The sequence below is a fragment of the Gorilla gorilla genome, chromosome 6 (genome assembly GCF_029281585.2).
Source record: "Gorilla gorilla gorilla isolate KB3781 chromosome 6, NHGRI_mGorGor1-v2.1_pri, whole genome shotgun sequence".
NCBI classification, from domain to species: Eukaryota; Metazoa; Chordata; class Mammalia; order Primates; family Hominidae; genus Gorilla; species Gorilla gorilla.
Window position 1 is genome coordinate 22279568 of NC_073230.2, and position 15672 is coordinate 22295239.

Below are 15672 nucleotides of genomic sequence, written 5' to 3' on the forward strand. Positions count from 1 at the left end.
GACTACTGCTAAATTCTTCAGCCTTACCTTCAGTGCTTAGACTCGTGCCCATGTACACACATGCATCACATGCATGCTCATACACAAATATGTCTATACACCAACACACACATCAAGTTCTTCCCTGATACGTAACACTCATTCCTGCTTCTCCACATGCTCTGATAACTGCTTGGAGTTTCTTTTCTTCCCCCACCTCTACTCAATACTTTCTATTCAAATTAAAACCCCATTCCACTCTCAACTTCTATCCATATGCGCAGAGTTAAAAGCTCTCCAAGAATCTTGCACACGTAACGTTCAGAGAATGCATTTCATTGCTTTGTCATCATTTGCCACCGGATCTGTCTCTCCGAACAGGCTGCTGAATAATGAATACAGTTAAGTTCCTCTAGCTTGTGTACTCTATTTATTATTTACTGTGGCACTTCCTATAATAATGTGGAAAGTGGTAACTAACTAAACTTGGAAAATTCTAGTGAATCACAACCTGTAAACTGTAAACCATCACTGAGTTAAGGATAAAGTATCAACTTAAGATACATAAGCCTTAGTGATAATTTTGTTATAAATTGTTATAATAATATTACTAATAAAAATAAGAGCTATCATTTTATAGGTAGGGTTTATTATCTTCAGTATAAACTGAAGGGATGAAACGAAAGTATAAAGAAATTGTGATGACTTGGCTAATGTCCCAAGGTAAATGGTAGGTTCTATTTTACTCCTGTGATAATGGCCAAATTAGTAGTTTTCACCAAATAGCTCAGTTCTCCCCTGGCACTGGGCAGATGGAAGAAATGCTACTCCCTTAAAGTTAAATATGGTCACGTGAATTGCTTAGGCCAAAGAAATATTAGCGTATCACCTGCAGGGAGAAGGTATCAGAGCTAGCACATAGTCACGAGTGCTCTCTCTCTCTCTCTCTTTCTCTCTCTGTCACAGCAATTGCCAATTTTTAAAGCTCATGGCTGCTCCATCTGACTGGGACTTCATTGTAGACAATGTGAGATGAAACCACTTTCTGACTCAGATTGGAAATGTAATATGAGCAAAAAATAAACTTCTGTTGTGTTAGCCCACTGAGACTTTGTAAATTTTTCAGACATGGCATGATTTGGCTCACTTTGACCGATATTCCACAGATGCCATTACTTCAATATCAATGTTTGCTTGACCATAAATTGGACTCAAATGGATTTTTTAGGGGGAGGTCAAGTCTGAAAAGAGCTTACCCAAAGTTTTGCATCTTTAGGGTATGAAAATTATGGGAGTTTAGACATTCATAGTTACTTTTTTCTTTTACTATTGCAAAATTTAGGTATTGAAAGATTTAAGACATATGGACACAGAGAAGCCACCAACAGGAAATTCTGTCTGAAGCAGTACAACAAATAGGAACCAGAGCCAGAGATGAGGCAGAAGAATATATGAAGCCAATATATATTCTAGAAATATAATCTGGGTCAGAGCCAGGAACTGCTGAGTTAATCAGTGTGAATCAGAAGAAAGAGTCAGAAATGAGAGACATGCACTACCTAAAACAGTCGCAGATTCAAGTTTCGGACCAAGTGTCAGGGTAAAGTCAAGACATTTCTTGTAAGTCAAAACATTTCAGATAAGTGTTTTAATTGAAAAGGCTTAAATATTTTAAAAGTCCACATTTCATATTCAACTGCCTCAGCCACCACTATCACAATCCTAAGTATAACAGTAATATATTAAATTCCAAGCACTTCACATACATTTCCATATTTAATCAGCAAGGCAACTCCATGAGGAAACTGAAGTATACATCACAGCACTAGCCTTCAAACCCAGTTTTGTCTGACATCAAATTATGTGTTCTCAGACACTGCGAAATGGCCCTGTGCCATTTATCCTTCTGTCTCATACAAAGAGGGTAATTATCAATAAGTGGCTGGGCCTCCCAAAATAGAGCCAATCAACACAGGGCTCAGGACAGAAGTAAAAGCTAATCTCAGCATGACAAACGGGCAAGAGGGCTAGCGTGTGATCTAAATTTGCCTAAAAATAAATTGACTACACACCTGTAAGGAGGTCAAGTCTCTCTCTCTCCCCTTTCATGACCGAGATATCATATTATCTGAATCCTGGATTCTAGCTTTTCCTATTTTGGAAACATGACTAAGAACCTGTTTATTAACATATCAATCTTCATGAAAAACATAAACAAATTATTACTGTTTTGACCTTTGTTATCACTTATTGTGCCACAGTTCTGGTCCAGCTACTCTGCCATAAACAGCAATAATTTGTCTCCCTCTGAGGCTTACTGCGAGGATTAAATGAGTTAACACTTGTATACTATTTACAGTAAGGCACTAAAAATCCATTATTTAGTATGAGGCTGATTATAGTCTCATTAAATCCTATAACAAGATTTTGAGGTGGGATTCTACTTTTTCAAGTGAGAAAGCTGAGGCTCAGGTAGTTTATGTTACATTATGAAGGCCATACCACTAATAAGTAGAAAACAGGGCTGGGATTCCACACCGTCAAATATTTGCCTGCAAAACCAAAGCTCTTTCCACTAAGTCACACCACATGCCTCACTGCAATGGAAGAAACTGCACACCAGGTCCAAACATTATGCACATTCGTCCTTATTGAAAAGAACAAATTCACTGTAATTTTGCAACTCCTCACAATGCCAGCTGCTATAAACTGTATGAAATTTATGAAAGTTTGGAAAGGCTCCCACCATAATAACACAGTATTTTTCAAAAATAATTTGCATGCTATATAACACACATTATATATAGCAAATAAAAAGCTAACCCTAAGTGACAATACGTGGGCAGATAATGAATCATTTGGAAATATCACGTGGATTTCACATAGAAAATATTGTTATCCATGAAAAGCCCAGGAGTTTCTTAACCCTTTGCTGTGACGTGGAACCACAGCAGAAAGCACCGACAGACCAATAATGTGATAAGCTTAATTCTCTAAAGGGCAGGAGTGAGAGCTTTCTATCCTATAACAACAGTTTGGATGACTTTATATCAAGAGTGAGGAAGAAAATTATACTCCTCTCCCACATATCAAGGGAAATGCTTCCCATGGAGTGACTCAGCCTGAAACCCTAAACCGGAGCACGGTCACAGCATGCTGTAGGCAGTCACAGCAGGCTCCATATCAGCTGCCTTCGGCATTTGTAGGGACAACACAGAGCGGAGGCTGCCAATTACACCAGAAGCTTCTACCTTGTGAGAAGAGTCTAATCTAGTGGCAGAAAAACAGACACTGACTCTTCATGCTCCAAACTGTGGCTCTTTTCTACTTGATCATCAACAATATGTTCAAACAGCCAGAAGAACACACTCCCTCTCTAGTAAGATAATAATTGTAAACAGTCATATCACTAGCAATTTGCCAGGCACGGCTCTCATTACTTCATATATACTAATTCATACTTCATATATACTGATTCATTCAACTTAATACTTATAGTACTGGACATATTTTTTTCCATATAAAACACAGATATATTAAGTTACCCAAAGTCAGATATCTGAAGTATGGTACAATCAGTATTTAAACACAAGCTGTCTGGTATGCTAGATACCTATCCAGGAATGCTGTGCCAGTATCACCCTACTTATCCTTAATTATTTTTAAGAAAAGCCTAGCATTTAGGAGAACAATCATAGTTACAGGGTGCATTCTGGCAATTGTGGAGGAAATGTAAAATCAGATAACTTGAGACAATTATCTTTATGGTATTCTCTAGGTCCAACATTGAATGATTTGGTTTTGCTGGAATTGGTGTCCCATGAGCTCACTCATCTTGCCCAATAGTTCCACAGCCCCACCTTATTCCAAGAAAGCAAATAAAACACTTATTTGATATATACCAAATATAATCTTAGCATGTTGCAAATTTAACTTTAAATCAATAACTTGATTTTTTATACTTCTTTAATGTACATAAAGAAATTCTTATTAAAAGATACAAATCAACTCAAGAAAGTGAATGCATTGTATCATTTTTCTAATAGAGTATGGAGGAATGTCACTTACCAATACTGCATTGCAACATGAAAAATCTAATCTTTAAAGCCCCTGATAAACTGATCATGCATATTGAACAGCATGAAAAATGAATGACTTCTATAATCTTCAGGATGATGTTTGTTTCCTGTTATATTTTGGCACTGGCAATTTATTACACAAGAATACTTTCTAATCATGATATTCTTTGCTTCCTAATTATTCAGGAAAGTCCTTGGAGCAGTAAATCTAGCACTTTTCATGTTGTCTTCGTTATTTAAAAATAGCGTAATAATCATGGAATTGGCACTATTTCTTTAAAAGTCACAGCTAATCTGTTAATTTGTCTTCTCATAGAATCCATTTTAATAATGCTCTTACACTCAGTGTGACATTTCATACTGCCAATTTACTGAACATCCATTGATCTTTGTCTCAGTATATTATGAATTTTATATTTATGATCATTTTTATTACCACTTGTTTTAGGAATTTTCACAAATTTATTACTGATTTGTGCATTCTTATGATATAATTAAATGTACCTCCATATTCATTAGCCAATGAAATACAAGTAGCAGCCTATAATACATTGAATAATTTAGTAGAAATGTCTTTCTGCTAATCAATTCAAATGGAATTTCTATATCTGAGCAATAGCAATTATGAATAAAACGTTAGCTATCATAGCAATAATTTATATATTTTATAGTAATGTTTCATATAATACAGGAACTTTTCTTATAAGTACTTAAACACTGGAAAATATATTTTAATAAACAAGCCAAATTCAACATAACCTAAGCCAAACTCAATGCTTTCTTTACTTGACAGATATCACCATAATCCCTTCTTTTAAAGCTGGAGGAAAATTTCAGATCACTCTCTCTCTTCCTCTCTCTCTCTCTCTCTGTCAGTTGTTGTATTTTATTATTTTCCAAGATATCCTCTGTTAATTTCAATATTATAAAATCTGAATCCCCACTTTTCCAGTCGTCTTTCATGATCTACGTTATACAGTCTACGCCAATACCCTACTAACTAGTCTCTAGTCTCTAGCATCTTTCCATCACCAATACCATCTTCTCAGTCGTCAAAGTAAACTTCTCGAAGCATAACATTGCTTCTGTCACTCTACCACTTATAACTGTACAATGACTTCATTGTTTGACTCAAGTACGGCATATTTTGATATCCTTTCATTCTCACAGACTTCACTCACTCCCTTCAATTGTGATGGGCTAAATGTGCCTCACCTCCCTTCCTCAAATGTATGCTAAATTTTCCTTTTTATCCATATCATTTCCTCTGTCATTTACCTTAAACCTAATTTTTAAATATTTGTTTCAAATCCTCCCTCTTGTATGAAGACTTCCCTTTCCGTTCCTATCTCCAATGGAATTGTAAAACCCCATATAACCTTAAAGTCTGCTTGTATCACATACAATATTCTGGCTAGACATAGAATTATTTATCTATTAGTTTCTAGCCCTCTTTAAACTATAAATTCCTTGAAGGGAGGACACATATCTCTTCATATTTGCATCTCCTGCAGCACCAAGCAGAAAACTCACTCTAAAGAAGATGCTCAGAAACATTTACTTAATGATTGGATTACCACAGCAGCAAAGAGCAGAGCATATGGAAATTTGAAATCATAGGCAAATCAATTTTTAACCAATTTAGAAAGTATTGAGTATAAGACTGCCAGTGAAAAAGAAGAATTAGGCCATTCTGAACGAAATTTTCTTTACTCTTCTTCTTCTTTTTTTTTTTTTTTTTTTGGACAGGGTCTGGCTGTCAGCCATGGTAGAGTGCAGTGGCACAATGGCTCACTGCAGCCTCAGCCTCAGCCTCCTGGGTTCCAGCAATACTCTCACCTCAGCCTGCCAAGTAGCTGGGACTACATGTGCGTGCCACCATGCTGGGCTAATTTTTTTTTTTCCATAGAGACAGGGTCTCACTGTTTTACCCAGTCTAGTCATGAACTGCTGGGCTCAAGCAATCCTTCTGCGTACGCCTCCAAAACCTAAATGTAAATATTCTTAATATGATAAATGCATATATTGTACATTCAGAGGCTCTAAACAGTTTTGAGTGTGAGAACCATAAGTTATGTCAAAATTTCCAAATATCATATATTTTGTAATCATATTTTTATTATTATTGACTCAGTCAACAGTCATAGGCATTTTTTTAAAGTTTTTAAAAATGCCTATGAAATTATAGATGTGGAACTTCCTTACAAATACCCAGCAGCATTCTCATACCCTCATTCAATCCACAGATTAGGAAGCTTCTAGAATACCTTTGAAACTGGTCTTTTCAGATAATATACATGAAGCATTTATTAGTATACATGGCTCATAATATGTACTCTATAATTAATGTCAGTGATAGTATTCTCTATTACCATCACATCTATCTTCATGTTCTAAGTCCCTATATGTGTTGAACCCTTTTCTCTGCTTCTGCTTTATAATATCATCCAACTCATTCCTGATACACATCTCTTATATCCCACAACATCTTTCTGCATAAGTTGCCCAGATGCCTTAATTTTTACCTCGTTCACTATCATGTGCTGTTTGGTTCTTTTTCTCCTTTCCACTTCTTGCATTTTATTCTCCCTGTCACCATGTTATTCTTTCTATTTTTATCATTCTTATTGCATTCTCTATATATTGCTTTTTCTGTACTCATCATTTTCCAAGCCTTTTGATGCCTGCTATTAATTAGTTGTTTCCTTTTCTCTCTTCAACACCTGACCCAACTGCTGTTCATGTTTATAGTTGAAAGTCACTTTATGAAATAGACATATTCCTGAAAATCTAGAATAAAAACAAATTTCTTATAAATAAAATTTTACTCTACATATGCAAAGAAACAATATTTAAAAAAAAAAAACTTACAGTGAAGTGAATGATCATAGCCTATCACTTGTATCAATGCACACACTAAAAAAGTTGTGCAGTCCTAACTTGAGGTCCTGACACCTCTTTCTTTTACAACCTCTGATTCTAATTCCATAATGTATCTATGACTCCCTGCTTCCTACTCTCTTTTAACACACACACACACACACACACACCTCTCCCTTTTCCCTCCCTCTTGATATCTATGAGTCAGACCATACTGTCTCAAGCACAGCATTGCTTTTTTCTCCTCTTTTTCCTTCCTTCTCACTCTCTGTGCCCGATTGTCCTTCTCCCTGTCTGTTACAGTATTACCACTCTCCATTTTGCCAGGCTGTCTCATCCTCTGCTTTATTTCTATTACAGCTAGAGTGTTTTCCAAGCCTAATTTTGCATCTAACATTTTAGTTCCTTTCCTTCAAGATGTAATACTTGATTTAATTTACTTTTTCCTTTCTCTTGTGTCAAAAAGGTAGTCTCAAGTCAGCCTGACTTGTAAACACAAAAGGCAGAGCTGGATCTATCCCCATGAAGAACAGGATCTATGATCCATTCTTATAAATAAATGATACTTTGTCTAGCACAAATGTCAAATAATCTCATAATATCAATATGAATACTTACACTCAGCATATTTCTGAAGTTGGGAAAATTCCGAAGGGCTGAGGTGGGCCCATTTTTCCTGGTTTGTCATGGTGGTGGTGAGAAACTCTGTCACATACCAGGTAAAAGATTCTTTATTCAGGTGTTGTGCTGAGGTCTATGCTTCAAAGATTCCACATGGCATGTTTCATGATAAAATACCTCAGGCTTTCAAAATATGCAATCTGTCCACATGAAACTGCTTTGGATGCTTGTAATTTCAATAATGTGTTAAAGAACTGCAAAAAAAAAAAACAGATCAAGATCAAAAGATTAACATGATTGCACAAAGGAAAAAAATGTCAAGGTGTTGAATGTTAAATACTTTTTAAATCATATAAATTAAGAGCACAAATTGTGAAAAGAATCTTATAAAGCACATTTTCATAAATGTACATTTTTATGTCCAGTTTTACAAACTCCACATTCCACGAGTAGACAGTGGTATCATTTTCATCAGTCTGTACCAATTTTTTAATATGTAAACATTACATATAAAATCTAGACCTAAATTATCCAAGGAGGCTAAAATAAGCTCTCTAGCTCCCTATACATATGATTTGCTAGTTTACAGTATAGACTGCCAATAATTGCTTGGAATGTTCATCAGCACTAGCATATATATTTCCAATCATATGAATTAATTTTGGAGAAGTCACATAATTTGTTCTAGCAATCAAATAAAGATTAAGTTTTAGTTTTATGATTTAAAAAAATTCAAAAGATTGGCCAAATTAAAGCAATTCCAAATGTCTGAAAGACTTGTGTAATGACAGTAGATGATTCTATTGTGAATCACGCTTTAAAATAAATCTCTAGGTTGTCATGGACCTACATTCACTGGCTATATCTGTAAAGGCAAACAAAATGAAAAACCATCTGGTTTCAACATTTTTATCAGAGACTATAATCAATTGCTCAATAATCAGCCAGATTGGCACTGTATTCTTTACAGAAAATGAAGTATTTAGTAAGAGTTACTTTTTTGTAAAATTGTAATCATTGCAAGGTTTATTTATACAGATGTCATTACTTAAAGTCACCTTACTTCTACAGACAAGACTCATTTGGTCTTAGTGCCTTGCCTTTCTTCAACATCTCTTTACTGTCTTCCAATATCAACCCCAGGACCTCACTGTCAAATCCTGTCATCCTTGTCTTTAAAAACTGTTCTTTTTGGTCTCGTGGGGTCACGTCCCTGTACTCTGTTTTACAATATGGTAGTTTAATATACAATGGGGAAATGATGATATTGATGTGCTCACAGAGACCAAACTGCTGGATATCTTTTCTCTTTTCTCTCCCAGGGGCAACCATGGGTTTGGGGAAGCAACACAAATGAAAGAGAATGGGAATATGCAATGACAATTATGGACATCTTCCACCCAGTTTCCTTCTGCTGATTTCATCTTTCACACTAATTTCATCCTAACTGTCTGCCTCTCTCTGGTTACAGGCAGTTTTGGTGGGACTGTGAAATGATGTGTTCTGTCCTCCTCTAACCAAAGGGAGACAGATGATTCTGTCACATTGGCACATTACACCGTGTCTCCCAGGGCTTTAAATGTTGAGTGGAGTGATTCAATGACAGGGTGAAAACAGCTGTACTAAATCATAACAGAAATAATTGGATACTCATTCCTGTCTAAACCTGACTCTCCAGCTATCTTGTCACTTCCAGAAGCTTGTGATATTCTTTTAATAAAGGATTAAGGCCAGGCAGGTGGCTAATGCCTATAATCCCAGCACACTGGGAGACTGAGGCAGGAGGATGGAATGAGCCCAGGTGTTTGAGACCAGCCTGGACAACATAATGAGACCCCATCTCTACAAAAAAAAAAAAAAATTAGTTGGATGTAGTGGTGCACATCTGTGGTCTCAGCTACTCAGGGGGAATAGTGGGGGAGCTGAGGTGGGAGAATCACTGGAGCCCAGGAGGTTGAGGCTGCAGTGAGCTGTGATCATGCTGCTGTACTCCAGCCTGGGCAACAGAGCAAGACTCTGTCTTAAAAAAAAAAAAAAAAAGGATTAAATGTATACATATACCAAGACATCACACTGCACCCTATAAATACATACAATTATTATCTGTTAATTAAATTTTAATAACTTTTTTTAAAGTCAAGGATTAAGTGAGCCAGAATACGTTTTTAATTGCCAACAATGCAAAAATCTTAACTGGTAATAACAACGGTTTATTTGTTTATTCAAATATTTGTTGAGCCTTGCTGTCTGCCAGAAAGCTTTCTAGGCAATGAAGATAGAGCAAAGATCGAAACATAAAAAGATAAAAATAATGCTATTCCAACAATGTGTCAGCTTTATTGAGAGCTTACAGTTAGTGAAAGGCAGTCTCCTAATCACATGACTGTATTAGGTCATTCAATCTTCAGAAAGCAACTCTGTGAGGTAGGTGCTAATAGTCTCCCCTTTTGACAAATAGAGAAAGTGACACTGGTGACTGAATCTGGTAGGTGTAGCACAGACTGCTCCAAGCCCACCCAGTATCCATTCTCTTTTGCTTACTTGGTAACAAGAAAGATAGTGAAAATAAATCTGTTTAAATGACTGCATTCCCTAGGTTTCTTACATGAAGAAGTGGCCAATGAGATGTAAGTAGATGTGGTGAAGCATATAGAAAAGTTCTATTAGAGGAAATAGTTGCTGGCAAGTGCCCTTTCAACCTTTTATTCTTTTCCTCCACCTTACCACCTGAAATGGTGACATGTTGGCTGCAAACCCAGAAGTTTCCTGTACTAAATAGACAACTTTAATATGGAGGCTATGTGTTAGGAATAGGAGGCCCACATAAACTAGACAGGGGTAAGCAAATAACTAATCAGGGAACAAATTTTGTCCACCACCTGTTTTTGTAAATATAGGTGATTGGAGCACACAGCAATAGGTTGTTTTTGAAGGGATTTCAATACTAAATAAAGAGGCTTGGGCATTATCCTCAGGGAAATAAGATACAACAAAAGGACTACAAAAAAACCCAGAAACCTGATCACTCTTACATTTCTGAAATGTCAGTATCTTCATTGAGTTCCTTTCTCTCTCACTTGCATTGTTGTGATAGCTTCTTAACTCGCTCCCTGAGCTCTCTCCCTTTCTTAACATGGCCATTTCCCAAACCCCCTTTGTGTCCTTGGATGGTCATGAACTAGGATGATTCCTGAGGCCTGTCTGACAAATTACCAACAACAAATTAATTAATAAGTTATAATTGTAATAATTATCTTAATTATATCTTTCCACCTGCCTACCTGCTCTGAAATTAATTAAAATCCCCCAGCTGGGCACAGTGGCTCAAGCCTGTAATCCCAGAACTTTGGGAGGCGAAGGTGGGTGGATCACTTGAGCTCAGGAGTTCTAGACCAGCCTGGGCAACATGGAGAAACCCTGTCTCTACCAAAAATACAAAAATTAGCTGGGCATGGTAGCACGTGCCTGTAGTCCCAGCTACTCAGGAGGCTGAGGTGGGAGGATTGCACGGGCCCAGGAGGTAGAGGTTGCAGTGAGCTTTGATTGCACCACTGTACTCCATCCTCAGTGACAGAGCAAGGCCCTGTGTCCAAAAAAAAAAGAAAGAAAGAAAGGAAGGAAGAAAACTATCCCCCAGTTCATTATGAGAAATTCAAATTTAAAATGACTGGTGAACTGCCATCCTTAGATCTGTACAGGAATGCTAACCATGTATCAAGGCTCACCTGGTTATTGAATTTAAAATTGCACACTCATACAGACCATCCCTTCATTCATTTTTTAAATTTGTTTTGAATATAACACTTTAACATCAAATGTTTCATTTATTTATATTATTTAACATTTGTCTCCACACACTACAATTAGGGGAAATATAAGTTGTTTTGGGCCCTGATGGAATTTCACAAAAAGAACAAAGCAGCTAAAAGTACTAGGTTTGCCCTTGATTTTCATCCAACCTATATATTAGATTCTGCATCACCATCCTGCGCTACACTCCACGATGTAAGCCCCATGGAGGGCAGGAATTTTTGTTCATTTGTTCACTACTGTTTTCCCAGTGCTTAGAAGAGTGCTTGGTATATAGTCTCAGGTCAATGAATATTTCTTGAATGAATTCACTTATTTCCTTTTTGTTCATAAAGAAAAGGTTGAGTGGAAGAATTAATTAGGAGGCCCTGAGGTTGAGAAAGAGAAAATAGTGCATAAAGGAGACAGGAACAGAAGTCACTCTGGGTTTCAGTTTTCCTAGGGACTACATCCATTTTCTTCAACTGAATGGGCATTAAAAAAAAAAAAAAAAAAAAAAAAAAAGAAGTGCACTTTCAGGTACAAAGCTTTTAGAGTTGAAAATGGGTGGCATTATTTCACACATTTTGTGAATTTTTTAAGTAAAACTAACTCCCTATAAATAAGCATCATTCCCAAGGGATGCCTTGTGATGTCAGCTAACCAATTTACCATAACAACACTTACACATGACCACCAAATATATTTTTAAATTATTTATCAATATCTAACAAAAACACCACTTAACTTTCTTTGATTTAGCATGACCTGGTCAACTTAGGTCTTCACTTTTTATAACAAGGACAGCTTCTCTGGATTGATCTACCCCTATTTGCATTTTGACAAGTGATATTTACAAAATAATGGTATCTCTGAGAGGCTCAAAGTAAATTTACTTTGGCTGTTGGATTTGGTTTATTCCAATACCAAAATGCTTTGAATAAATCCTCTCTTTCTCACCTTTCTTCTAGTGTAAGCCATTGGTTTCTCATAATTCTCATAGTTCTAACCCTCATCATGTGATATGACATGTAGCTAAATAGTAAAAATAAGGGTGGGTTACAAGTGAGGAATTTTTTCTTAGTCAAATCTTTTTACTAGCTGAACTGGCATACACAAGCCTATGAAAAAACAAATGTTTCACGTGTTCCTTAATTTTAAATACAGAGGCACAGCTATATCTCATGCCTCAGAAGGTAATGAAAATGATGGCAGCACATTCTTATAGTCTCCGCCTCTTGATAAATGGGTAGAAAGAATGTGACAATATTCAGCTGAGATTCCCTACGGTGCATTCACAAGTTTCCTGTTCCCCTGCAGAAGTCTTTCTTTAGGCACATAAAATGAGTGTCAGGAGGGATCCACTTTGCTGGCTTTTAGCAAGCAGTCTAATTCTGGCTTTCTCTTCTAGTCAGTGGATGTGCCACTTTGCTTAGTTTGTAGCAGGAAATAATTACGTTGGAAGAGTTGAAGAAAGCTCTTTGGGCCATTGTACCTGGGCTAAAGCACAATCCCTATAATTAGGCGAGAAATCAACCTCCTCGTGAAGAAGCCATTCGGCAATATCTAGATGAGTCAATCTATTGGGTTGGACGCATCATCTGTGAGTCACATTAAGTGTAGATTTATAAGTAATTATTAGAAGTCAGTATTTCATGACTTCAATAATTGAAGAGAAGTTAATAAACATTAAGACATACTGGGCCGGGCGCGGTGGCTCATGCCTGTAATCCCAGGACTTTGGGAGACCGAGGCGGGCGGATCACGAGGTCAGGAGATCGAGACCATCCTGGCTAATACGGTGAAACCCCGTCTCTACTAAAAATACAAAAAAATTAGCAGAGCGTGGTGGTGGGCACCTGTAGTCCCAGCTACTAGGGAGGCTGAGGCAGGAGAATGGCGTGAACCCGGGAGGCGGAGCTTGCAGTGAGCCGAGATGGCGCCACTGCACTCCAGCCTGGGCGACAGAGCGAGACTCCGTCTCAAAAAAAAAAAAAAAAAAAAAAAGAAGACATACTGAAGAATATACGTATACTGGGTCTCAAGGGTCATAAACTCCAAACTGTAAGATTTCCAACAGAAAAAAATCCTAGGGATGGGAAAGGATGCAGAGCCAAAATACAAACTACAGAATTGCTGAAGAAAAAGTGGATGAAATTACATGGAATATAAATTCTATAGGTTGGTTTATAATTGCTTGTTCATTTAACCATAAAAAGAAGTCTAAATTTGAGACCCAATGAATGACATGCAAGGCGTCATGCCAGACACTGGGGATGTAGTGTTATGATAAACAGATATGATACGTGAGCTATTAAATTGTGTTTAGGGGGAAAGAGCTACAATAACTAAACCAACTACACCCATCAATAAATGCAAACTGTGATAAGTTATATGAAAAAAGGCAACAAAGTCTATAAAACTACAACAGGAAGTCCTGATTTCATTTAAGAGATTCAGAGAGCAATTCAGAAAGTCAGGTTTATTTAAACTAACCGACAAAAGTTAAATAATTTTAAACTTGAATGAAGATTAAAAACATTCTGAGCAGAAACTTAGAAGTAAAGAAAAAAACTACAAATATTATAAAATCTCAAAAGAAGTCAGTTATGACTGGATCCTGGTAAGCAAGAAGTAAAGGAGCACATGATTAGACTGGAAAAATTAAAAAGAGCTACATAATTGAGATTATTAGAGGCCATGTTAAGGACAGTACAATTTGTCATAAGTAAATTATGAAACCATTGAAATATTTTTGTGCAGGAGATTAACATGATTGATTTATATTTTAAGAAGTCCACTTTAATCAGTGGATATGAATAGGACAAGAATGGAAGGGGGAAGACCAATTAAGAGGCTGTTCCAATATTGTGTGAGAGCTGGTGGCTTTAGGGAATGGCAATAAAGATCAAGGTTGAAAACTGAACTCGAGATGTATTTTTGAAGTAGGACTTGAAAATGAATAGGATAAGTTCTATGCAGAAAGAGGGGATCAAGAATGACTCCTGTATTTTGGCTTGAGTGTGGGAAATGGAAAGGTAGAATTTAAACAATTTCCAAATACTAGAATAGAACCAGGATTGATGAGAACAGAAAAATCACTATGTTGTTTTGGGATGTATTAAGTTGAGATGATTATCATATATCTGAATTGAATGTACTAGTAGATTTTGAGTTAAGCTTAGAGCTAAGATAAGAGATAAGAGGTATAATATTATCAGTTTTCTGTATAGATGATATTTCAAGAATTGGGAATGGCTGTTTGCCTGACGTGGTGACAAAGAAGCTATTCCCCTAAGCTCTGCTTCAAAATAGAACTTGCCATTCAGGGCAAAGACTGCAATTAGCAGTCTGTACTTCTTACAGCCTGTACTTCTTCTTGTCTTCAGAAGTCAACTTAGGTTTTGAACTGAGGTTACACTTTTCCCAGACAAGAATCAATAACAAAAAGATGATGGATGTATTAGGACCATGATATTTCTGTCCAATGGAGACCGCTTAAATGGTCCATATTTGTTCCAGAGCTCCCCAATGGGCTGGTTGAGAATTTATCAGGTCTGCACTGTGGTCTGAGGCTATTTCTGACCAACCCTGCATATCTCCTTATCTTTTCAAAAGCATCAGTTTTGTATTACAATCTGAAAGCTTTCCTTGCCCAACTCTGCTTGCTTTTTTCCCCTTTTTGTGTTTCATAGGAATAATTATCTGATATGTGTTTGCATCCCTATCTCCATCTTGGTGTTTGTTTCCTAGTGAAGAATCCCACATGTCAGGATCCCAGTAGGAAACAGATGGCACACTTAAAATTGATAATTAAGAGTTTAATGAAAAGATTATTTAGGAAATGTGGACAGGTAAGGAAAGCTATTGGAGACTAATGCAGTATCCTGAACTAGCAATAGTAGGAAACTTATTGAACATCCTGAAGGGACTAAGGATGTTTTAGCTAACAAACCCCAGAGTAGCTATATATAGAGGGTCATCTGATAGGAGTAGCTATAATTTGAATATTTGTCCCCCTCACTGATGCTGAAATTTAACTGCCATTGTAACAATATTATCAAGTGGGACCTTTGAGGGGTATTTAGGCCAGGACGGTTCCACCCTTCTAGATGGGATTAATGCCTTTATAAAAGGGCAAGTTCAGGCTCCTTTGCCCCTTTGCCCTTCCATCTTCCACCATGTGACGATGCAGCAAGAAGGCCCTCACCAGATGCTGGCACCTAGATCTTGGATTTCCCAGCCTCCAGTACTGTTATAAAATAAATTTCTCTTTATTATAAATTACCCAGTATCAGTAATTCTGTTAAGAGCAGCACAAAAT

At 36.8% G+C, this 15672-nt stretch overlaps 1 protein-coding gene across 13 annotated transcripts in view; it reads right to left on the minus strand.

The window, feature by feature from the left end:
* The window catches only part of DGKB (diacylglycerol kinase beta), a 760061-nt gene that overhangs the window by 690196 nt on the left and 54193 nt on the right, over positions 1–15672 (minus strand). For all 13 annotated transcript variants that reach the window (XM_031013463.2, XM_031013457.2, XM_031013455.2 and 10 more), the window contains exon 2: positions 7557–7813. In XM_031013463.2, the coding sequence (XP_030869323.1) occupies positions 7557–7626 (70 nt within the window). In that variant the 5' untranslated portion in view covers positions 7627–7813. The remainder of the gene's footprint in view (positions 1–7556; positions 7814–15672) is intronic.